At 38.7% G+C, this 26,218-nt stretch overlaps 2 protein-coding genes across 4 annotated transcripts; one reads left to right on the forward strand and one right to left on the reverse strand.

Moving 5' to 3' along the window:
• Positions 1 to 5,152: 5,152 nt before the first annotated feature.
• LOC117889782 (cyclic AMP-dependent transcription factor ATF-6 alpha) lies at positions 5,153 to 15,424 on the reverse strand. Its single transcript, XM_034794248.1, has 3 exons — positions 15,293 to 15,424; positions 8,519 to 9,666; positions 5,153 to 6,662 (listed from the first exon to the last, which is right to left on the reverse strand). The coding sequence occupies exons 1-3, from the start codon at positions 15,315 to 15,317 to the stop codon at positions 5,277 to 5,279; spliced, it is 2,559 nt and encodes an 852-aa protein (XP_034650139.1). The 5' UTR covers positions 15,318 to 15,424; the 3' UTR covers positions 5,153 to 5,276.
• Positions 15,425 to 17,741: 2,317 nt separating this feature from the next.
• Positions 17,742 to 23,568, forward strand: LOC117889783 (rho GTPase-activating protein conundrum). 3 transcript variants are annotated; one of them, XM_034794252.1, is made up of 9 exons: positions 17,742 to 17,940; positions 19,147 to 19,458; positions 19,525 to 19,592; positions 21,248 to 21,418; positions 21,484 to 21,569; positions 21,625 to 21,891; positions 21,956 to 22,514; positions 22,580 to 23,098; positions 23,155 to 23,296. In XM_034794252.1, the coding sequence occupies exons 2-9, from the start codon at positions 19,344 to 19,346 to the stop codon at positions 23,272 to 23,274; spliced, it is 1,905 nt and encodes a 634-aa protein (XP_034650143.1). In that variant the 5' UTR covers positions 17,742 to 17,940; positions 19,147 to 19,343; the 3' UTR covers positions 23,275 to 23,296. The 3 variants fall into 3 exon arrangements, with proteins under 3 accessions (XP_034650143.1, XP_034650142.1, XP_034650141.1); XM_034794251.1 differs by having other exon boundaries at positions 17,744 to 17,940; positions 21,481 to 21,569; positions 23,155 to 23,568; XM_034794250.1 differs by having other exon boundaries at positions 17,800 to 17,823; positions 21,481 to 21,569.
• Positions 23,569 to 26,218: the final 2,650 nt, after the last annotated feature.

Genomic DNA, 26,218 nt, shown 5'->3' on the forward strand with positions numbered 1-26,218 from the left:
TCTGGGCTGATGGTGTCGACATGCTACGACCTGAATAGGCAGGCTGAACTCCTGTCGAAATTGCTCATAGGCTAATGTCCACACCGCCCCCATCACGTTAAAACCTCGACTGGCCTCGAGTAACGCTTCTTGGTCGTTCCATTTTGGTGGATGCGTAGGCGTTGATCGACATCCCAAAAAGCACCGAGTCGCCCCAAAAGGCTGCTCAGCCGACAAAGAGACAGAGAGGCACCAGACTGATACAAACTTCGACCCAGCTCGAACAGCTCGAGTAGCCTGCTCAGTACCAGGGCGAGAAAACCCAAGCACCACAGCCTTTGAAAACGTCCACAAAGTCCGGAGGACTGCAAAGGGTGAACTGTTGCTAGAGCTCAACGGCGCAAGCAAAAGCAACACGGCTAAAATGAAGGAGGACATCAGCACGGCGATAGGACTGCAGTTGGGCATCAGAGCGGTGACAGAGTAACTGTGTGTGGAGATCAAAGATCTTGACAGCTGGTCCACCACTAAGGTGGGTCCACCTGGTCCACCAATAATGAAGACAAACAGAGCAGCAAGCAGCTAGCGTCGTAACAGCTAGAAATGGTATCGCGCTGATAGGTTCAGAACCGCTCTGTTCACGGATCTGGTTACTAACCTTGCGACAGATGGAGACGCTGAGTGCATGGCCAAGTAAATCATGGAGAATCTCTATGCAGCATTCCCCGCCACAATGGGTCAGAGGAAGAGTGTTCAGAGTGTTCTGCTGGAACGAGAGTATTGCCAAATTAAGCAGGGAATCCAATCACGCACGACGCCGTGACGCGGCCTATTCGCAATGGCAGGCTACCTATATGGAGTGCAGAAGGGCACTCAAGGCGACCATAAAGGAAAGCAAACGCAAGTGCTTCCTGGCGGGACTCTGCGACTATGCGGAGCAGGACCCATAGGGAAGGGCGTAAAAAACTGTGCGCCAAGGAGCAAGCACCCCGATCGGACCCCAGCATGGCCAGAGCCATCGTGGAGGCTTGCTCGAGTCGCTAGAGCAAAAAATGAAAGCCTAAGACATAATGATTATTCTTTGGGTTTTTTTTTTTAATTCAACTTTAAATTTCAACTTGTTCTTACGTAGTAAATGCAAAAGTTATATATGTATGCTTATTATTCCGGTACCGGTACCGGTAATCGGTACTTAATACTTAAATAACGTCACGACTTTAATACCCGGTACTCTGTCAGTAAACATATGCATTTGGGACCTTGTGATTTTTGTCGAATATTCTTTTTATACCCGGTACTCGAAGACTAAATAGGGTATATTGTATTTGTGCACAAAGTGAATGTGTGTAACGCACAGAAGGAAACGTTTCCGACCCCATAAAGTATATATATTCTTGATCATCATCAATAGCCGAGTCGATTGAGCCATTTCTGTCTGTCCGTCCGTCTGTCCGTCTGACCGTCCTGATGAGCGCCTTGTACTCAGAGACCATAAAAGCTAGAGCCACCAAATTTTGCATTCAGACTTCTGTATGCTCACACTGTTACAAGTGTATTTCAAAAAATGAGCCCCGCCTCCTTCCGGCCCCGCAAAAGGGCGAAACCCTCCCAAACCTACAATTTTGAAGATAAAAGAAAACGAAACTAACTACGAAATTACCATATCACTCAGATCACCAAATTGGAGTCCGATTGGACCATTTTTACAGCCACAATGAAGAAATTAATTTGCAGTGGCTAAACCCACCCCGTCCAGCAGATTTTGTTGTTTTTTCACATTCTCTCATTCACACTCTGCTTCTGCAGTGTGCGGCCTCTGCCTCTCGCGTTACTCTGCCTCTGCTGGGACTGTACAGTGTGTGGCTCTAGGAAAGGGGGGCGAGCTAAAGGAGCGTGTTGGCGTAGATCTAGATGATAGATGAAGAAAAAATGTTAAATTTGACAAAAAACCGCTAAGGTGCAGATGTAGTACTGAATACCGGGTATAAAAGTTGTGGCGCATAAGAAGCGTCTCACACGTCCCTTCTCGTTTATGATAATATTTAGCTATTGTAAATTTTTAATCTATCCGTACGTACCTAATCTCTAATTGAAATACATATTAACATTACCGTCTATTGTTTCTACTTTAAAAGTTCCTAGATATGTAGGATCTAACTTATGTCCTGCTTCATTCCTTAGTAATACTTTATCTCCTTTCAATATACATACATGTCTACGTTTCTTTTGCTTATGATCTTCTAACATTATTCTAGCTCTTCTATATGCTTCTTCTAATCTATATTTGCTGTCTTTAGCATAATCATCTATGTATATTATATATAGGTTCTATATTACCTACGCTAATAAAATGTTTTGGCAAATTACAGTACTCGACAAAACGGAACTTTGTTTTTCTTCAAGAAACCAAACCGACTTTTTCTGATAGATATTGTTAAATTGTTTTAATGAATTATGCATTTTTTTCTATGGCAGAACTTTTTATTTAAGAATTTTTAAAGACTAGTATTTTTGTTTTAAGGTTTTTTCAGAGGTAGCGACCTGTTTTTTCACATAACTTAAGTAACTTAGATCTGGTTGTAGTGAACTTAAATGCATCTATCAAGTGTACCCAAAATACTTTGTGGTCTTAGCTTACCGTTTCAAAAATATTAAGTTTTAAAATGCAAAAATTTTGATTTTTTTAAAGTATTTTTTACGAAATGTTGACTTTAAAAACTCAGGAAAAGCCTTAAAAGAATGTAAGCGTACTGTTTTTTTTATGAACAGGTGCGTTATTTGGGCGTAAGTTAAGGTATAGTTAAGGTAAAAATATGAAAAAAAACTAAAAAAAGTAGCTGTTGTCGGGTTGCGCGCCCAACTGCCAGAGTATTTCTTGCTTCAGACTGGAAACATACTAATACATACCTTAAAAGACGAGGAAAAAACCCACCTGCACATAAAAAAATGGTGGACACTGGATTTAATTTTTTTCGTAAAAAATACCTACAAAAAATCAACATTTTTGCATTCTAAAGCTTAATATTTTTCAAAAAAGCGTTAAGAACATAATACCAGATTTAACGAGAAGGGACGTGTGAGACGCTTCTTACGCGTCACAACTTTTATACCCGGCACTCATTACTACATCTGCAACTTAGCGGTTATTTGTCAAATTTTACATTTTTTCTTCATCTGTCATCTACATCAACAACACTGCTCACGCCAACACGCTCCTTTAGCTCGCCCCCCTCCCCTACAGACACACACTGCAGAGTCGCGGCAGAGGCAGAGAAGTGTCAGGGGCAGAGGCCATAAACAGCGCGAAGCAGAGTGTGAATGCTGCGGGACGGGGTGGGTTTTGCCACTGCAAATTAATTTCTTCATTGTGGCTATAATAATGATCCAATCGTATCCCAATTTGGTGATCTGATAGATATTGTCATTCCCTACAGAATGGCGTTTTTAGTTTTCTGCTATCTTCAAAATTTTAGATTTGGGAGGTTTTCGCCCTTTTGCGGAGGCGGAAGGGGGCGTGGCTCATTTTTGAAATACACTTGTAACAGTGTGAGCATACAGAAGTATGGATGCAAAATTTGGTGGCTCTAGATCTTCTATAGTCTCTGAGTACTAGGCGCTCATCAGGACGGACAGACGGACAGACAGACAGACAGACATAGACTCGGCTATTGATGCTGATCAAGAATATATATACTTTATGGGGTCGGAAACGTTTCCTTCTGTGCGTTACATACAACCGTTATGTGCACAAATACAATATACCCTATTTACTCTTCGAGTACCGGGTATAAAAAAATAAAAAAGAAGGTCAGCCATGGAAAAAAAATTGTCAAACAATTTCTAAGCTCCATATCCTTCAGAAAAAGTTAGTCTGGATCGAAGCGGCAAAATCGTGTCAAGTAGTGTAATTTAAATGTATCGAATGTGTCGGGAAACTATAGTATTTTTATACGAGGTACTCAAAGAGTAAATAAATAAGAGCCAATTGTATTTGTGGGGAAAAAATGTAACACAGAAGGAAGCGTTTCCGACAAAGTATATGTGTATGTATATTCTTGATCAGCATCAATGGCTGTCCGTCTGTCCGTCCGTCTTGTTGAGCTCCTGAATCTCAGAGTCTATAAAAGCTAGAGCCAACTAATTTTGCTGTATGCTCACACTGTTACAAGTGTATTTAAAAAATGAGCCCCCTTCCACCCCCGCAAAGGTCACAAATCTGCTGTATCCACAATTTTGAAGATAAAATAAATTAAAAACGCCACCTCATAGGGAAGGCCCATATCTATCAGATCACCTTATTAGGATTAGATTGGATTATTGTTATAGCCAGAATGAAGAAATTAATTTTCAGTGGCTACCCCCCACCCTGTTCATCAGCTTTTTTTATTTTTTGCACATTCTCTCAGTCTACACTCAGCTTTATGCAGTGTGTGGCTCTAGGGGAGGGCGGCGAGCTAAAGAGCATGTTAACGTGAGAAGTGTAGATGTAGATGACATATGTAGAAAAATTGTAAAATTTGACAAAAAACCGCTAAGGTACAGATGTAGTACTGAGTGCCCGGTATACAAGTTGTGACGCGTAAGAAGCGTCTCACACGTTCCTTCTCTTTTTTGTGTATAGGTGCATTAACTAGGAGTCGTTTAAGATATTGCTCATTGGGGAAAAGGCGGATCTAAAATTGTCAGGACTGATAGGACTGATGGAAGTCCTTCAATCATGTTTTCCAATAGTCATCTAACTCGTGTTGACCCCGACGTGATCAAATTATGAGCAGTGAGCTTTAATATTAGCTGATGAATAAAAGGAGGGTCTTGCGGTTTTTTCACTTCAATATTTTGGAATATTCAAAAGATTCATAGATTTGTTCGATTTATTTAAGGGAATACATTTATTTTATTTAATAATTTAAGTTCAAAGGTATTACAGCAATCATGGGTGTTTACTTTCTTTAACGGTAGTGTACAAAATGACGAATTTACTGTGTAATCAAGCATTTAATATGCATGGATACAAGTTTTTTTCAAAACATTGATACGAATTAAGATATGTATAATACTGCTTAGGAAAGCTTTCCAGGAATGATTTAATATTATCGTATTATACACTTGGATTCACTTACATTTATTATTGTAATGAGTAAAAAAAAAACTATCTCAAAATAACCAGAAAAAATGTTAATAAATCATAATTTATTAAAGTTCCAATTAAATAAACAAGAGTAGGTCCTATTAAAACTAACTTTTACTTTTAAGTACCCCCATTGTATGAGCTTTACGAACTGAATTAAAATAGCAAATTAAGGCTCAAACTTTGCTTGAAGCGATTCCCGTCTCCGGGCATTGGACATTTGTCTACTATTATTAGCGATGCTGTTGTTAAATTGCACCAAACGCGGCTTCTCTTGTGATACAGCAGCAGCAGCTTGGTTTTTTGGACCAACCATAAAGAAAGTATGCACCCGTGGTTTATCATACTTCACGGGTATTTTATCAACAACTTTATTAGTTTGTGGTTCATTTACTGCGTTGTCGAATTTTGGCGTATTTTGATGCCAGTTAGTACCATTTGGCCGAAGCCTGGCAGGAATCATATGAGACTTTAACTCCAGTTCCTGTGTATTATATACTTCACAATCCACCTGCATTAACATAATATCGCCATTGCTGTTGGGATCGCCTGTAGGCAAGAGTAATGACATTTTAGGTCGCTCACTGTTATTATAATTGGATGCTGGCAGTAGTATGTGGTCCGTGTTAAAAGAAAGCACATAAAATGTATCATCTCTTCTTTTTATACCATTTAACAATGATATGTGTTCTTTTTTATTGTTAAATGCTTTATTTATATTGGAATTTATTATCTTTCGTCGTTTATCCTCAACATCAAGATTATAATCGTGCATATCCATGTAGATTTTTCGTTTTCCCTTGTTGTGTTGACTGTGAATTTCAGGTTTCAACTCAATGTAATCTTTCGATAATTTAAACCCGTGTGGGTTGTTTTTCTCATCAGTAAAAAGCGAAGACATGTTTAAATTTAAAAAAGGATTGCTGTTAGCCCATTTACGTAAATTCTGGGATATTTGTAAATAGTCAGATTTGTTAACTGCAGAATTAGAGCTGTTGCAATTACCATTGCACTTTTTCATTAATGAGTACGCCAGTGGTGGCGGTTCATTGCCCAAATCTTTTCGTGATGTATTTTTGGGTTTGTCTTTATCTAAGCTAACAGTTAAGTTACGCCTGGCTGGATTTAAAAAATGCAATGGTGGAACTGACATTTCATCCAACTGACTCTTATTCTGGCTAATTTTGTCGCCATACTCTTCTTCAGTTGCTACCCAAAGTAGACGACGACCAACAGCCGTAGGGTCCGTAGATACAACAGAATCTAGTATTCCACCATCGTCATCTACGTTTTGCTTGGTAAGGAATGATTGAAAATTCCCAGCATTCATAGTTACCATAAAAGCCATGGCAAATAACACAGCAACATTTCTTTTAACAGTTGCTGCATTCATTTTCCGGTTTGAAAATTTTGGCTTAGGTGCGATTTTTACGTGGTGTGGCTCGTTCCTCTCCGCAGAACTTAAAGAGTGAAGTACAATTTCACTTGAGTTGCCGCTGCGACATGTGCATGTTTTTGCAAACGTGACTAACTGTGTGCGCAATGTTGTGTTATCCTGTATAAAAAGAAGAAAATAACTATTAAAATCAATCCACAAACGTTTGGATACAAATTCTTTTATTCAGGTTATTAGCTAATACATACATATATCCCTAAACTCTTTGAGTACCGGGTATAAAGATAACACTTTTTATAACTTATCTTTTTCTTTTTATACCCGGTACTCGAAAAGTAATTAGGGTATATTGTATTTGTGCGAATAAAGTATATATATTCTTGATCAGCATCAATAGCCGAGTCTATGTCTGTCTGTCTGTCTGTCCGTCTGTCCGTCCTGATGAGCGCCTAGTACTCAGAGACTATAAGAGCTAGAGCCACCAAATTTTGCATCCATACTTCTGTATGCTCACACTGTTACAAGTGTATTTCAAAAATGAGCCACGCCCCCTTCCGCCTCCGCAAAAGGGCGAAAACCTCCCAAATCTAAAATTTTTAAGATAAAAAAAAACTAAAAACGCGCCATTCCGTAGGGAATGACCATATCTGCTTCGCGCTGTTTATGGCCTCTGCCCCTGACACGTCTCTGCCTCTGACTCTCCCTCTGCCTCTGACGCGACTCTGCAGTGTGTGTCTATAGGGGAGGGAGGCGAGCTAAAGGAGCGTGTTGGCGTGAGCAGTGTGGTTGATGTAGATGACAGATGAAGAAAAAATGTAAAATTTGACAAATAACCGCTAAGATGCAGATGTAGTACTGAGTGCCGGGTATAAAAGTTGTGACGCGTAAGAAGCGTCTCACACGTACCTTCTCGTTTTTTATGAATTTTTAAAATCTGGTATTTTTGTTTAAGCTTTTTTTCAGAGGTAGCGGTTTGTTTTTTCACATAACTTAAGTATCTAAGATCTGGTTTGTTTATCTGAAAAGCTGATTGGTGCAGCTAAAAAGTAAACCCAAACATTGTTTGGTTTAGCGTACCCTCTGGGAAATATTAGTCTTTAACATGCACCAATTTTGATATTGCAGTAACACAAAGCTTAAACATTTATTAATCCATTTTAATTTATAAACAATGTCTGGACGTTGATAAGCACGGACTGCACCATCAAGTGGCCCATGCGACACCAAGCCAAAGCCTGTTACGCGCGGAACCCAGCAGAACGCAGCCCTCCTCCCGCCCAACCGACCGAGGGGCGCTGACGCATGACGCGCGGCGCGATTAATCGAACCGGTCGCGAGCATGCAGAATGTCCCAAAAAATAAAGAACAATAGGTTCTGCCCAGATGTACTACTAAGTACCGGGTATAAAAGTTGTGACGCGTTTTAAAGAAATTTTTAAAACATGGAAAATTATACAAAAAATGGCATTACCCATTATTTCTTCTTTTTTTGGGACATTTTTTATAAATTACAATGGCTTAAAAAATGTTTAAGCTTTGGGCGTCTCTCCATAGATTTTGATGAGCAAATGCACCTGTCAATACAAAAAATGAAAAAAATTCGACTTTTCCCAAGTTTTATAGGTCAAAATTACGTTAAAAATACCGCACGAAAATCAACATTTTTGCATTTCAATGCTTTTCATTTCCCAGACGATAAGCTAAAACCACAAGGTGTTCGGGTTCTTTTTTTATCTTCATCAATCAGCTTTTCAGATAATCAAAGTTCTTTACAATCAGATGTAAGATACTTAAATGATGTGAAAAAACAAACCGCTACCTCTGAAAAAACCGTTACAAAAAAATAAGACTTTAAAAATTCTTCAAAAAAACCACCATAAAAAAAATGCATTAAAAAAATGTATGCCCGATATCTATCAGAAAAAGTCGGTTTGGTTCCTTGAGGAACAGAAAAGTTCGATTTTGTCGAGTAGTGTAATATATATTAAGTTAATAGTACAGTGAACCTCACTTACTCCTTTTAGCGTATAGTTTTCTCGTTCAAGTTTGGTTATTCGAGTTTCCAAAGACACAACGTACTCCTTCTTTTTTTTACGGGATAAGGAGGCAGATTCACGATTCTTAATCATACGCTGCTGTTTTTTATATATCTTTTCTTCTATTGACACGCTATTGGAGATTTCAGGTTTTACGCCACCTCGTGGGTGCATGCTCCCATTATGAGACATTCGATTAACACATGGTGTATCTGTCTGTTTATCTTTTTTTTCATCGTGCAAAGCTTTTGATGTTTTTGAATTTACCGTCTTTATTACCAAATTAGGAACTTGCGCGTTACAGCCCCCAACTTTTAAATTTTTTTGTCCGTTGAAGTTAATTTTTTGCATAAGCGCTTTGTAGTCATGAGAAGAGAGAAATATTGTTTTCGGCTTGACAGCATTTGCCGTGGTACCTTGTACTTGTTCAGCAGCCGAAGATTTTTGTGTTTGTGATGCTACTATATTAATTGGCTCAATGTTGGTGACAGTTGGTCCAATGTTAGCTACATTTGATTTAAATTGCGTTTTTTGCTGTTTACAACTATCGATAGCAGATAATATATTTGAATCAGATAAACAGAATTCATTCCTACTGGTTTCATCACTTTTCGAGTTCAATTTTTGTATAGCCTGCATTGCTGACTCAACGTCAATATGATCGAGAGGTTTGTTGTGTGATACATCAGATATATCGCTTTGTACTCCACTTGTCGAGCTACCGCTAGAACTGCTACAACTTCCTGTGGGTGACGGTGTATTACGTTCTTTCGAATAGCGTAATATATTATCGCATCTGAGCTTAGAAACGTTATCATCATTAAGAAAGCTAATAAAATCTTCGAAATTTTCCGGATCCTCGGCAGAGGATGTGGAAGCAGTTCGATTAGCTGGGGCAAGCGGAGCAGCGAACGGCGAGAGTGTGTCTAAATTATAATCCAAATCATAGATTTGCTGATTTGATCCGTGATACAAGCCACAAAATATATCACTGTGAACTGCAGGTAGTAATGCACTCAAGTCCAAGGAAGAATCAATATGCGGTACTGATGGGTTTAACATATCGTCCAAAACACTGTGGTTAAGCTCATAATCAATCGAAGATGGCTCAACCAACGATAAGCCGCCTAAAAATAAAAAAAAGTACAAATGAAATATAATAAATAAAAGAATTATAGATGATAGTTTTTATAGCCGGTTCTCGAAGAGTAAATAGGGTATATTTTATTTTTGCGGAAAAATTGTAACACACAGAAAGAAGCGTTTCCGCCCCACAAGGTATAGTTAAAAGGGCGTAGAAGTGATGTAGCTGTAGATGCAATATGTAGAAAAAATTTAAAATTAAAAAAAAACCACTAAGGTACAGATGTTCTACTCGGTACCGTGTATACAAATTGTGACGCGTAAGAAGCGTCGCACACTTCCCTTCTCTTTTTATACCCGGTACTCGAAGAGCAAATAGGGTATATTGTATTTGTGCGAATAACGGTTGTATGTAACGCACAGAAGGAAACGTTTCCGACCCCATAAAGTATATATATTCTTGTTCAGCATCAATAGCCGAGTCTATGTCTGTCTGTCTGTCTGTCCGTCCTGATGAGCGCCTAGTACTATAAGAGCTAGAGCCACCAAATTTTGCATCCAGACTTCTGTATGCTCACACTGTTACAAGTGTATGTCAAAAAATGAGCCACGCCCCCTTCCGCCTCCACAAAAGGGCGAAAACCTCCCAAACCTACAATTTTGAAGATAGCAGAAAACTAAAAACGCCATTCCGTAGGGAATGACCATATCTATCACCATATCTATCCGACCACCAAATTGGGATACAATTGGATCATTATTATAGCCACAATGAAGAAATTCATTTACAGTGGCCAAACACACCCCGTCACGCAGCATTCACACTCTGCTTCGCGCTGCTTATGGCCTCTGCCCCTGACACGGCTCTGCCTCTGCCGCGACTCTGCAGTGTGTGTCTGTAGGGGAGGGTGGCGAGCTAAAGGAGCGTGTTGGCGTGAGCAGTGTTGTTGATGTAGATTACAGATGAAGAAAAAATGTAAAATTTGACAAATAACCGCTAAAGTGCAGATGTAGTACTAAGTGCCGGGTATAAAAGTTGTGACGCGTAAGAAGCGTCTCACACGTCCCTTCTCGTTTTTAATCGAATTCATGTAATAAAGTTCGTCTTTTATGAATGTACATGCATACATAAATAAGACCATTCGTACAGCTCCAGTTAAAATCCAACACAGGTGAAACAATAGGCACCCTCCGATACGATTTTTCTCAAGATATGTTTATCTATTTTCCGGAAGACTTTTGAAGAAACCCATGGCAAGATTCATTTCTAGTGAACGTGATTTGACTAGGGAGTCTATCTAAGACACATTTTTAATATGTTGGACTAAATAAATTTAGCCAAGGCACTATGAGTAAAAAGCCCGAGAATTTGGCATTTATGTAATTTTTGTTGGGTAAAATATTTGAATGCGACTTCTTGACATGTTTTCTGATTCCTAAATATCTAGATGGAACAAATCTGCTTTTAGAAGATTTTTACCTAGTACCATATGTTTTTTGCGCGCTTTCAAAGTCGGCTGATTTTGAGATGCTTTGACTTGTGAGAAAGTGCGGGAAACATTGAGCAACTTGCAGCTTTTATTGTAACTCTATTTCAAAGTTTAAATTAAAGTAAATATATGGAAATAATTCGAGATATTTCAATTCATTGCTAATACCCGTTTTTTGATAGTTGTGTGTAGTTTTTTAATTGTACAATGTTTTGTTCGTGTATATTTTTGGCTTTGTACTAACAATTGCAAGTGTGTTCTGTGGAATATAACTTTTGCACAGCACACCAATGCACAGAGGTTCAAGTTACATGTTATTAACCAAATACTATAGAATCATGTGGTGTTAATGCTTTTGCCCGTTTTTGCCCCTTTTCGGAAAATTTTAAATTTTGCAGATGCTTATGAGTTCACTCATGCAGCGCTGCTCGAGGTCTGGACCAACAACAATCGTGACGCAGAAGCAATAAAATGTTATAGTTTAAAGAGTATTGACAAAAACTGACTACTAAAGATGAAACTATTACAATTCAAACAAAAATTATCCAATTTATTGCATAGGTAAACAAGTACTAAGCGAAATGCAATTGTACGTTGGAGCAATTCCAATCAAATGACTTTTAACCAAACAATCATTCATCAGTCAATCAAATATATTTTCTTAAAGTTACAAAATGTTTTAAAGGGTCTTTTATCATAATTTATCCTTTGAATACCTTTTTTTATACCCGGTACTCGAAGAGTAAGTAGGGTATATTGTATTTGTGCGGATAACGGTTGTATGTAACCACTAAGCAAACAACTGGTAGAGGCTGCAAATCGACTTCAAACTGGCTGCCTAATCAGTTTAGTGGATTGGCTCCCAGAGAGAGAGAGAGAGCTTGGCATTGGCTCTCTTGAGCATTGAACCACTAAGCAAACAACACATAGAGACTGCAAACTAAGTTAAAACTGGCTGCCTAATCAGTATAGTGGATCGGCTCCCATTGGCTTCGGCTCTTGGTGAGAGAGCCTTCGGCTGAGAGAATTTGGCGTTGGCTCTCTTGAACATTGAACCCAAAGCGACTCTCGCAAAAACAAAGTTTTGTTTCCTCTTGAAGTCTGCTTCGCAATTTCATGTGTGCGGTGACACATACATATGTACATACATACATGATGGCAATGCGTGTATCCATTCTCGACTTCAATTTTTAGCGCAATTTCATGTGTGCGGTGACACATACATAGGTACATACATACATGATGGCAATGCGTGTATCCATTCTCGACTTCAATTTTTAGCGTTTGAGGAGACGCGTCTAGACGTTTGGCATTTTTCTGTTTTTCTGAGATCACATACCCTTTCTTTCAAACTTGCGACTTTATGAAGAAGCAGCTTGCTAAATAAAAATAAATTGATTTTGTGTATCCCCTCTATGCTCATATATTTCTTAAGTACATTTAGGACGAAAGGGATAAACGGTTATAAACATCTAAAAATGTATACATATAACAACAATTGACTTGGCGTTGCAAATATTTTCCATTAGAGTATTCCGCGTATACTGTGTGAATAAACATACATAGATAGACACAGCTGCCATGTCTCCACTTATAACTCTATGTCTCGCTTTCGCAGTCTCGTGTGTGTCTCTCTATGTTTATTCACACAGTATACGCGGAATACTCTAATGGAAAATATTTGCAACGCCAAGTCAATTGTTGTTATATGTATACATATTTAGATGTTTATAACCGTTTATCCCTTTCGTCCTAAATGTATTTAAGAAATATATGAGCAAAGAGGGGATACACAAAATCAATTTATTTTTATTTGGGGCAAGCTGCTTCATAAAGTCGCAAGTTTGAAAGAAAGGGTATGTGATCTCAGAAAAACAGAAAAATGCCAGACGTCTCAAACGCCAAAAATTGAAGTCGAGAATGGATACACGCATTGCCATCATGTATGTATGTACATATGCATGTGTCACCGCACACATGAAATTGCGAAGCAGAGTTGAAGACGAAACAAAACTTTGTTTTTGCGAGAGTCGCTTTGGGTTCAATGTTCAAGAGAGCCAACGCCAAATTCTCTCAGCCGAAGGCTCTCTCACCAAGAGCCGAAGCCAATGGGAGCCGATCCACTATACTGATTAGGCAGCCAGTTTTAACTTAGTTTGCAGTCTCTATGTGTTGTTTGCTTAGTGATGTAACGCACAGAAGAAAACGTTTCCGACCCCATAAAGTATATATATTCTTGATCAGCATCAATAGCCGAGTCGATTGAGCCATGTCTGTCTGTCCGTCCGTCCGTCCGTCCGTCCGTCCGTCTTGTTTGTCGGCTAGTTCTCAGAGACTATAAGAGCTAGAGCCACCAAATTTTGGCACCAGACTGCTGTATGCTCACACTGAAACCAGTGCATTTCAAAAATGAGCCACGCCCCCTTCCGCCCCCGCAAAAGGGCGAAAACCTCCCAAATCTACAATTTTAAAGATAACATAAGATAAAACTAAAAACGCCATTCCGTAGGGAATTACCATATCTATCAGATCACCAAATTGGGATCCGATTGGAGCATTATTATAGCCACAATGAAATTAATTTTCAGTGGCCAAACCCACCCCGTCCCGCAGCATTCACACTCTGCTTCGCGCTGTTTATGGCCTCTGCTCCTACACGTCTCTGCCGCTGCCTCTGCCTAGACTCTGCCCTGACTCTGCAAAGTGTGTCTCTAGGGGAGGGTGGCGAGCTAAAGGAGCGTGTTGGCGTGAGTAGTGTTATTGATGTAGATGACAGATGAAGAAAAAATGTAAAATTTGACAAATAACCGCTAAGGTGCAGATGCAGTACTGAGTGCCGGGTATAAAAGTTGTGACGCGTAAGAAGCGTCTCACACGTCCCTTCTCGTTTTAAATAAATACGACGTAAATGGGATCGTATGGGGGAGGTAGGCGGGGCCCAAATGACTAAATTTTTTTTCCAAAATTCTACTTTAGTCTAACGAACATTCATGCCAATTTGTAGAGCTCTAGCTTTTTTTTTTAATTAATGCCAAAAAAAACCGGCTGAGAAAATGGTGGTCCCTGCTGTATGGCATTTCGGAGGGTGCCTAGTTTTTCACCTGTGTTGGATTTTAACTGGAGCTGTACGAATGGTCTTATTTAATGCAAATATGAAAAAGGATGTATTAAAGTATATTTTGAGTGATAATTGGCATCCAAGTGTCATTCCCTTTGGTCATAATTCGAAGCCAAACTTGACCCAGCCAAATATATTATACAAGAAGAAATCGGAAGCCCGAAAATTTCATCGAGGGAGCTATTGCAACCGGTACTGCTTGTGGAGGGGGTCAATACTAATTCATGGGGCACCAATACCTTGGGGGAAAGATTGTTTCTAGTGCTTTTAGTCATCATAAAGACTAAATATAGAAAAAAAAACTTTTCATTGTACATTTTACCTTTAATATTTGAATTTTACTCAAATAATCGGACGGCCTACGAATAATTTATGTGCGAAAAAAAAGGTTTTTTTTGATTAAGTTAATTTTTCTAAGTACCATAGAAGACAATTAAAAACTTTTTTCATAATCATATAGTAGATATGTTGATCTTTGATACAAAATTAACTTTTTCTGTTAACGTTGACCGTACGCCAAGTTATGGGTGTTCAAACTAGGGTGATGATGGTGTACGAATAATATGTGTGCTTACTGTATGTACAGTGGCTCTCACCTTAAATGAACCAAAAACTTTTTCAAAATTTCAAACCTTAAAAATTGTTTAAAAATAAATGAAGTTGGTTTTGTTGAAGATTAAGTATTTATCTATCGGTATACATTTCATTTTCAGTGGTGAGCTGACGGTTCAGAAGTTAAACGACTTTCAAGTTTGAAAAAGGCTTTGGTTCATTTAAGGTGGGAGCCACTGTACAGTAAGTGCTAGGTTTAAAATTGAGAGTCTTTTTAATTAAAACAAACGGCTAAACGGCGGAACTAACAGGTGAATATAGATTCAATATATTCTATGAAAATCGGATTTGACCAAACATTTTTGGCAATCATCACAAGTACATTCTTATTTATGTACATATGTACATACATATGTAGATTGTAGTGTATGTTCCTATGTTATGTGCATCTGTACATATACACATTAATGCAAAACAATGAAATCAGTTCAAGAAAATTGTCAAACTCACTATAAAAACAGTCATTATCGTCCATGATATTTTTTGTACATATGTAGAATCAGTCACCGTCCGAATTTTTTTCAAACATATCAAGTTTGTCTACGAAAGCAAAAAAATGTAGTGATGCAAAAATATATTGTTTGAAAATGTATAAGAATATCGATATTTAGATTTTGGAGTTGAGCTATCGAGTTAAGCCTAGTACTCAGGTCGAAAAGTCAGTACTTTCAGTATGACACGTTTGCTGGCAAACAGTGCATTATATTTTTCTAGCGGCAGAGTGTGACCAAAGTAGAAAACCGCTTTGCGTTCGGTTAATTGCACCGCGCGTCATGCTGCAGCGCCCTTGGGTTTGGCTTGGTATTGCATTGGTCACTTGATGGTACAGTTATTGCATATCAACGTCCAGAAATGTATAAAACAGATATATATTTGTCGAGCTGCTAGAAACATACCATCGAATACCACAAAATACTATCGGCTGATTTTCTAGATTTAATCAGCCAGTTTTTTTCCGATCTGAGTACTGCCTGGCGTACAGCCGCTACAAAGTAGTAGTAGAAGACAACATTTCTTATCGGTTCCATGCGAATATCATCCATGATTTTTCTAGCGGCCCCTTTTTTTCGATCGGAGTACTAGGCTTTTCGTTCGTCTTCTTTGCGTGCTCTTGTCGATATATCAGCTATCGAAATGAGCCAAAAGTAGTGGATCGGCTACGTAAGAACGCGTAAGAAGCGTCTCACACTTCCCTTCTCGTTTTTTTGCGAATTTTACATATGACATTTTACTTTTTTTCTAAATCTGTCATCAACATCTACATCACTTCTCACACCAGCACGCCCTTTAAGCTTGCCCCCTCCCCTAGAGCCGGACAACCCACGAAGCAAAGTGTGGAATGAGAGAATATGCAAAAAAAACTTCCGAGTACCGGCTATAAAAAACGCTAAGGTACAGATGTACCGGGTATAAAAGTTGTGACGCTCAACCAGCGTCGTGGGGCGTGTGACCCTTCTCGTTATACCCGGTACTCGAAGAGTAAATAGGGTTTAATGTATTTGTGCACAAAGTGAATGTATGTAACACACACAAGGAAACGTTTCCGACTCCATAAAGTATATATATTCTTGATCAGCATCAATAGCCGAGTGTATTGATCCATGTCTGTCCGTCCGTCCGTCCGTCTTGTTGAGCGCCTGGATCTCAGAGACCATAAAAGATAGAGCCACAAAATTGTTCATCCATACTTCTATATGCTCACACTGTTACAAGTGTATTTCAAAAATTAGCCCCGCCTCCTTCCGCCCCCGCAAAAGGCAGAAAACTTCCCAAACCTACAATTTTGAAGATAAAAGAAAACTTAACGCCATTCCGTAGGGAATGACCATATCTATCAGATCACCAAATTGGGATCCGATGGGATCATTATTATAGCCACAATGAACAAATGAATTTGCAGTGGCTAAACCCACCCCGACCCGCAGCTTATATTTGTTTTTTTGCACATTCTCTCATTCACACTGTGCTTCGCGCAGTGTGCGGCCTCTGCCGTAAGTCTGCAGTGTGTGGGTCTAGGGAAGGGGGGCGAGCTACAGGGGCGTGTTGGTGTGAGAAGTGTTGTAGATGTAGATGACAGATGAAGAAAAATTGTAAAATTTGACAAATAACCGCTAAAGTGCAGATGTAGTACTGAGTGCCGGGTACTACACGCGTAAGAAGCGTCTCACACGTCCTTTCTCGTTTTTAAATCTGTTGGCAAAAAATAATACGAAATTGGTAATTTTCTATATTAAGCTCTTTTGGTTGTGCTCTAAGTTTTCTGGAATTTTAGTCTTTCCTCCATCTTTCCTCCATGTTGAACTTGGTTGAATATAAGGAGAGATGCGTTTCGGGCTGGGATCCGTGCAAAGAACACTACGGCTTAGTGTCGCATGGAAAAATTGATGGTGCATTGCAACGTCCCAGATCATATTAGAGCAATGACATGAACAAGAGCATCGTTCTAAAAACAACATCCAGCGGTTACAGGGGCCGATTTGAACTTGAAGACTGATTTTCCATTGACGACACTCAAAAATAATTGGATCTCCTCCTTTCCCTAGATGAGTCACTCATTCCACTGAAGCAAAATTATTTAAAAATATACTCTTTACTTTACTATACTCCTTAATATTTTACAGTCCTTGATTTAGATGGCCCTTCCGCCAGGAACCTATGGCCATCTCTATAGTTAGTTTGTGCAACGGCTACTAACTCTAATTCATCGTGCAATTTACTTATCTGCTTTGAGATGACTTGAACTCATTCGTGTCATGTTCCCTATTGCCATAATTGACTTTGAAATTTTTGTAGGGTCTACATATAAAAGTGGATGTGTATAAACTAAGTGTACACATACATACATACATATGTATATATATGTCGTTTAAAGTAAACCTGTTTTTCTCACAACTCCCCTCGCTTTCAAACTACATACACATATTTGTATTTCTTGCACACCTATTTCCAATGAATAGAAGTTTCTATATACTTTTTTATACGTTAGTAAATTTGTGGATTTTATCATAAGCTTGCTTAGTTGATTTCGAATTTTCGTTGCGGATAGTGGATAGTCGTTAACGTATCCTTACATATGTACATACATATATGAATGCCAGGTACATACATACATACATATGTACATATATCCGAGCGAATTGGAAATTATTGTGTGTACATTTTAACATCTGAATGTATGTACATACAAACATTGTACTTGTTGACTCCTTTCGCAAGATAAAGCACACCGATATAAGTGTTAGTCATAAGCAGATTACATATGACAGGTTAAAACTGCATTAAATTCTCTTTATTAACTGCAGATTATTAACATGTGTATGTACATATGTGATTGTTAACGTAAATAGTATGTATTGCTTTTGTGCACATTTATTTCCTTGCAACGTAGAAAAATTAAATCATTTTAAATGTTAATTTCAACTTACATACATATGTACATGTGCATACAGATGTATGTACATATATGTACATAAATATGTACATACATATGTAAATATAGTAAATGCGAAATAACGACTATGAATTAGATAGTAGGTATGTACATATGTATGTATGTATAAATAAATATATGAATGCACATAAATATACATACATATGTACATACATACGTTTTAGTGAGTTAATCTGAGTATGCACTTCAATCTGTTCAAATGATTATGAATGTACATACACATCTACATATGTAAATATGTACATACATTAATATCTTAAATGTTTGAGCTGAGAAATTTTCGGCTTTCTATGAACTCTAAACATTATCTTTGTACTCCATGTTACCATATAAAACCACTTCACTCTTTTCATTAAAAAGAATGTCTCGTCACTGACAAAGGCCAGTCCACAGTTGTTCTTGCAAAAATTTAGTCGTGCTCTCCTGTACTCTCTGACCCAATCGCGTGTCTAGGACTTCTTGAATTTAAATAATAATAATAATAATAACTCTCATATATTTGATAGAACGACTTCAAACTGGTTTTGGTCTTGCCATCAACCATCGACCATCGACCAAAAGATAAATTTTTTGAATACAAAATCGATCTTCAGTTTTTTATATTTATATATTTAATTTATATATAATTGTATTAAATAAAAAGGAGCGTGTTGGCGTGAGAAGTGAAAATTTGAAAAAAACCACTAAGGTACAAATGTTCTACTGAGTACCGGGTATAAAAGCGTCTCGCACGTCCCTTCACGTATGCATTTGAATTTGATTAGTTTTTGAAGTATTTTGTTCATACTAATACCGATTACCATTATATCATTGAACAGTTGATTAATATTAAAACTTGTCTTATTGCTTACAGATTTATTTTATACGAAAGCGTTAAATAAGTTAATATAATATTCATACGAATCATACAGTGCATATGTATGTATGTATGTATATATGTCTAACAGTGTAGAAATCTGCCCCACCACTTCGAATCAGGATCACTTTATTGAATTGCTAAGCGAAAGTTTTCCATATGTTTAATAAAACACCGCTGTAATCGAGAACATAATGAACATTAACCTTTCAATGGATAATACATCTGATCAGGACTATTCAGAATTTCTCAGCGAGTATTTACTGCAAGCCAATTCCCCTATCAACGAGCCCGAAGTGAATTACGAAGGTATGCATGTTTTTAATTTAGTATATTGTCATGTTCCTACTAAGTCCATCTCATTATTTTCCATAGATGGGGAAATGGAGGCAGAATGGCTTGTTTCTGCCGGCTACCCGGAATTGACGAAGCCGTTTGAACAAGTAAGTTAATTTTACCCTTAAGTAAGTTACTTCCAAATTGTTCTGATTGTTCAGACGCACAAGAGTTTACGATATATACGATCGCTGAAACTATAGCAGCCTAATTCTGAAGTCCCCAAAAAAGCGTCCCCAATAGCCCAGTACTCAGATGCACTCCCATATATTTCGTTTTGTGCACAGTATGACCAAAGTGGGCTAAGTTCAAAGCACGAAGGATTTTGTTATTTCAGAGTGGATATAGAGCGCTTCTTTTTGCGTTTGTCTGCGAAGCACGCAAAACGGAACCCCGAAATACATTGGTATTAGTACAAATCACTGTAATACATGTGTACGGAGCGGCAGAGCCGCTGCAGAGCCTTTTCCTACGCACAATAGATAGGGCCATGCCGCGCCCTGATATAGAGCTTAGAGGACCTTACTCGAAGAGTAAATAGGGTATATTGTATTTGTGCACAAAGTGAACATATTTTTTTATTTTTTTTTTTTTTGTGATTTGGGTTTTAGGTTTATTTAAGATCTGTCTTTTGCAGACAATTATTAAATTTCCTCTTTGGGTACTTGGCAATCTTATTTCAGTTATCTTAGTGAACATATGTAACGCAGAGAAGAAAACGGGCCCGACCCCATAAAGTATATACAGTTGCAAAAAAAATAATAGCACCACTACAAAGAATTTTGTTCTTGGCCAAAAAAAAAAAGGAATTACTATTGCGATTTTTTAAAATTTTTTATTTTTTCAAATAGTTTAGTACTTCCCATTAACAAAAAAAAGGGTTGCCTTTCTTCAAATTTCTGTCTTTATATTTTTTATACTCGGTACTCGAAGAGTAAATAGAGTATATTGTATTTGTGCGAATAACGGTTGTATGTAACGCACAGAAGGAAACGTTTCCGACCCCATAAAGTATATATATTCTTGATCAGCATCAATAGCCGAGTCGATTAAGCCATGTCTGTCTGTCCGTCCGTCCGTCTTGTTTGTCGGCTAGTTCTCAGAGAATATAAGAGCTAGAGCCACCAAATTTTGGCTCCAGACTGCAGTATGCTCACACTGAAACCAGTGTATTTCAAAAATTAGCCCCGCCCACTTCCGCCCCCGCTAAAGGGCGAAAACCTCCCAAACCTACAATTTTGAAGATTTTCCGTAGGGAATGACCATATCTATCAGATCACCAAATTGGGATCAGATTGGGTGATTAAATCCACCCTGTCCCGCAGCTTTTGTTGCTTTTTTTCACATTCTCTCATTCACACTCTGCTTCTGCAGTGTGCGTCCTCTGCCTCTGCCGCGACTCTGCCTCTTCCGTGACTCTGCAGTGTGTGTCTCTAGGGAAGGGGGGCACGCCAAGGAGCGTGTTGGCGTGAGAAGTGTTGTAGATGTAGATGACAGATGAAGCAAAAATTTAAAATTTCAAAAAAACGTTAAGGTACAGGATGTTCTACTGAGCACCGGGTATAAAAGTTGTGACGCGTAACAAGCGTCTCACACGTCCCTTCTCGTTTTTTTTCTTGCTGTGGCATTTGTAAAAATAATTGATAAAGCTAGTTGGCTTTAAGTTAAATATAATGTATTTACATATGTAGATTTTAAGTGTATTATGTATATACATTTTAACTTATATATTGTTTTGTTACATACTATTATAAAAATACAGGGGCTGGAACTACGCACTACTGAACTTGAGCATGTACTCGCTACACTTTCAAAACCACATGCTGAAGTCATTAAACAACGAGTCCGGGCTTTGAATCAAACGGTACGCGGGCGCACCAAAAATCGATCTAAGCGAAAGCCTGATATTCGAGATGTATTTCGGGACTTTGATGTAAGTATTATTTTAAAAAAATGTTAAATAAGTTAGTCTTTACAATTGCAAAATATGAAAAGGAGTCTAGTACGGGAACACGCTCTCGAAGTGCAACACCGGACTCACTGGATTCCATACAAGGCGAGGAAGTTTGGGGCAACACTTCTATGTAAGTTAATTGATGGAATCAAATTTACATTCAATTTTATGGACATTTTTGTTAGTCCCAGTTTTGCAAGTGTTCTTGAAAACAACAGTGGCATTGACATTGTGCAACCATATGTAGCAAAACACTTAAGGCAGAAGCTACGACGGACACCAAGTGCTCCGCTTAAAAGTTCCACATCTATGGATATATTCCGCGGATCGCACGTACGCTGTGACATACCTATGCATTCGGCAGACGGCGTTGAGTTACTTGGATACTCGCGGATTGGCACTATACACTTACCACGAAATCGATCCGGCTCTGATCCATCTTGCTCCGTTGGGTAAGTTTTTGTAAAAGCTTTAATTTGGTATAACTAATTCGTTACACCTCGTGACTTTTTTTAGGCGCTCTCGGGGTCAACTCCTGAGGGACTCGCAAAGTGAAAACACATCTTCCGGAGATTCAAGCGACGAGTGCCCCATGAATACGAATACCTCTTCATCAAAAATAATGGACCTGGTTCAGGCAAAATCTCTGAGTGTCCAAAATTTACCGCATTCGCGGGAAGGTTTAAGCTTCGAAAGTATTTGTCGCGATACTTCTAGTATAGTTGGAGAAGAAGCATTAGACATTTATGATGTTGATTTAAATTGTTGCTCGGATATCGATTCGATTAGTGAGACCGATCTTAAACGTCTTCAACCTATTTTTTGGTTAGAGTTGGCCACAATATTCGATCGCAACCAGGTGTCCTTAGATAAACGAAAGCCATTTAAACGTCGTCGTAAGGAGGAGGGTAGTCTTTTTGGAGTATCCCTAAATGCTCTTATACGTCGTGATCAGCAAATTACTGGTAAGGATTCGACATTAGTTCCACTGTTTTTAGAAAGCTTGCTTGCCGAACTGATAAGGCGTGGCTCCAGGGAAGAGGGTATACTACGAATAGCTGGACACAAAAATAAGGTGATTCTGGAGATTATTTTTACGTTATAAAAAGGATATTTACACATACTATCTAAATATTACAGACTGAAATACTTTACAACGAATTAGAATCAAGCTTTTATCAAAAGCCAGGAAAGTTTTCGCAACTTCTTGGCACTGCTACAGTTCATGATCTTAGCGCTCTGCTTAAGCGTTGGCTGCGTGAGCTCCCTCAGCCGTTGCTTACCAATGAGCTTATTCAGCTATTTTATCAATGTCACAAACTTCCATCGGTGGATCAAAAGAGAGCCTTATCGATTGTGTGCCAGCTGCTACCACATGAAAACCGTAACACCCTACGTTCGCTCCTACGCTTTTTAAATTGTATAACTGAACTAAAAGATACAAACAAAATGAATCTACACAACGTATCCACGATTATTGCTCCATCTTTCTTTCCGCCACGATTTATACATCCGATAGACAAAAACAGTATTGAAGAGCAAGTGAAGATGGCAGCACAGTGCAGTCGATTGACTAACGTTTTAATATTGCGTGCAGAAAAACTGTTTCAGGTAGCGAATAATCTAATTATGGAATCCAAGTGCAAGAAGGCACGATTGGTACGAATTGTTCGATAGTTTTAAATTATCAACTAATTTGAATTATTTATTCGCAGGGCAAAAAAGGAATGTCGCGGCGATTAAAACCGGCTGTGTCATTGATACATCGAAGGTCACCAAACGCGTTACTTATGGAGAATCACATTAAAGACAATAGCGGCGACAACACAGTTTAATCAAGTGTTCATCGCGAAAAGTCCAGGACTACAAATCAGCTTCATCGTTTTGTTGTCCAAGATAAAAAAATCTGGTTTTAATGGGTGCGGTATTTGTTGAATGCATTTAATTCTTTTTATGTGTACATACATATATGTATATACTAACGTTAGTTTTGAATTAAATTAAGCTGCACACAAATTTCATTAAGCTTTCAATACAATTAAAAGGAGCTAACAATTTTACTTAGGAGAATATTAAAATGTTTTTAGACCCCATTAAATGTACAATATCCTGATTTTCACACAAAAAGGTTTAACATATGGGAAAATCATTTGTGTCCTTACAGTCATAACTTTAATAAAAAATGCGAATTATTGTTTTTGGAATTGGTGGTGTGATGTAAATAAAGTCTTATTATATGGTTTTTTGACAAGAATAACCGTTTTTAATAAAATGTTTGCTATAAATGTTCTTTTATATTCACTAGCCCTTTGTGAATGAGAAATTAGTAATTAAAAAAATAGGGTATATTGTATTTCTGCGCAAAAGGTGGTATATGTGACAAACGGAAGGAAAGGTTTCCGACCCCCTAATGTAATTCCATACATTTGTATGTATATTCTTGATCAGCAACAATAGCCAAGACTATTTCCATTGGTCTATTCGTCTTGTTTGTCGGCTAGTTCTCAGAGACTTGAAAAACTAGAGCAACCAAATTGTATGATACTTATCACACTGATATAAGTGTGTCAAGTAAGCCCCACAAAGGACGAAACTCTGCTACATTTTTAAAGACAAGAGAAAATGCAGCTCCGTAGAGTATGGACATATCCATCAGATCTCCGAATAAGGGTAAGATGTGCCTTAAATGTTTTTTAAAGAAATATGTTTTTTTTCAACGGCAGTAATTTTTTTTTAAGAATTTTTAAGTGTGGTTTTTTTTTGTAACGGTTTTTTAGAGGTTGCGCTACTTTGTCTCACATCTTAAGTATCTTACATCTGGTTGTTATGAACTTAGCCATTCTATAAAGCATTGCGTCTGGATAATATTAAGCATTAAAATGCTAAAATTGTTCAACCAAATTGTTGTGTACTCGAAAAACACTGAAATTAAAATAATCCTAAGTGGGTATTTAACGGAAAAATACGGTTGTCGACCCAGAATTATAATATACTTTTTAGTGGTTACCCCTTATTGTATGCTTTTTGTGAATTATTGCCGACTTTCCATAGCTTTCAATAAAATACCGCACAAAAATCATAGGTTTTCAAGAGTATTTACAACCAGATGTAAGATCTTTAAGTTTAGTAAAGATACTTACTAGCCGGCAAATACTTACTATTTGGTAATTCAGAGCGACTTCCTTCGAATTGCTGCGGTCGCTGTGTCGCCTCTTCGGCATAAGCGCCCGGAATGCTGGTGAGCCAGGCAATTGTGGCAGTACTTGTTAATTACCACTGCCCGTAGACGTTTTACCGCGGTCAGCTTCAGGAACCGTTGGCCCTTCCTTAGCGTGTGGACTCCTCGGCAGACCCGACAGCGGAAGCTGTTGGATCCCCTCGGCTGGTTGCGCTGTACTGGACGTTGGCGAGGTGTCATGTTTAAAAAAGAAAGATCGTGGAATATTAATGGATGGATAATTTTCAACAAACAACATCAAACATATTGGTTAGTTGGATACTGGTACGCGGACAGCACTGTCTATCGGAAGAAGAATGAGTTTTGCTACTGGCCGCTTACTGGTACCACGCGGACCATGGGAGAGGAGGGTCGATAACTCTTCAAAAGTGTACTTCGATGTCGACATGGACTTGTAGAAAAGCGTCTTGAAAGTTTTCACTTCCTCTTCCCACAAGCCACCCATGTGAGGATATGCGGAAATAAAGCAATCTTTTGTGGCTACTAAAAAGTCATGGGACAGGGCTTTGTCGGAGAACATTTGCTGAGGACAACTCCGCCTTCTCACAAACCCGTGAAAGGCGGCGAGAAACCTTTCGGTTGTGAGATCTAAGGTTGCTTCTAGATGGATCGCCTTCGTACTAAAGCACACAAACATATTCCTTGGTTATACGGCACACTCGACCAGTGTATGTCTTGACTTCGAATGGTCCCGCAAAGTCAACACACGTTCGAATAAATGGACGAGAGAACGTGGTCCTCTCCCTGGGCAAGTCCCCCATAAGCTGGGTTTGAAATTTTTGTCGACATATCGCACAAACTCGGCAGGAATTAAGAGTCGTTTTCGCTAAGGTCCGAAGTTTCGGGACCCAGTATTTGGATCGGACAAGTCGCATAACATGACCCTCATGACCGAATTCTGAGAAGCGATCGATGACATTGGGTTCCGGCTGACGGGTGGCGGCTTGGACAAGTTGCACTCACTCAGTTCCGGCTCGTGCGGAGGGTCAGCTGGGATGCAACCATTCTGGCTCGTGCCACTAAAGATCGCTGCTCGCCAAATCTTGGGATGAATCTCCCTCTGCTAGCTAAATCCGCAGGGTTGTGCTCCGATCTTACGTGATACCACGTTCCTTGGATGACTGACTGTGTGATTCTAGTCACTCTGTTGGCCACAAAAGTTGTCCATCTACATGGAGCTTTGTTTAGCAAGGCTAGCACAATTGTGGAGTCTGTCCAATAAAAGCATTTGTAGCTATCAAAGGACAGTTGAGGAAGAAGAGACGAGGTGCGAATTGGTGAAGAGCAGGATAGCTACGGAGGAAGTCCTGCCATCTTGTGAGGAGGTCTTTTGGCAGAGAGTCATCCCACCTGGGCTCTTTAAGCCACATTTCCTATATACAGAGTTTTGCTCGTACTATGAAGGGAGCTAGCCATCCTACTGGATCGAATAATTTTGATACTTGGGACCCCGGATGGCCGAAAAAGAATTCATCACTATCCGCTTGCCACCGTATACCTAAGGCCTTCGCGTAACTATAGTCCTCCATTTCAAGAAAATC

The sequence above is a fragment of the Drosophila subobscura genome, chromosome E (genome assembly GCF_008121235.1).
Source record: "Drosophila subobscura isolate 14011-0131.10 chromosome E, UCBerk_Dsub_1.0, whole genome shotgun sequence".
Lineage (NCBI taxonomy): Eukaryota > Metazoa > Arthropoda > Insecta > Diptera > Drosophilidae > Drosophila > Drosophila subobscura.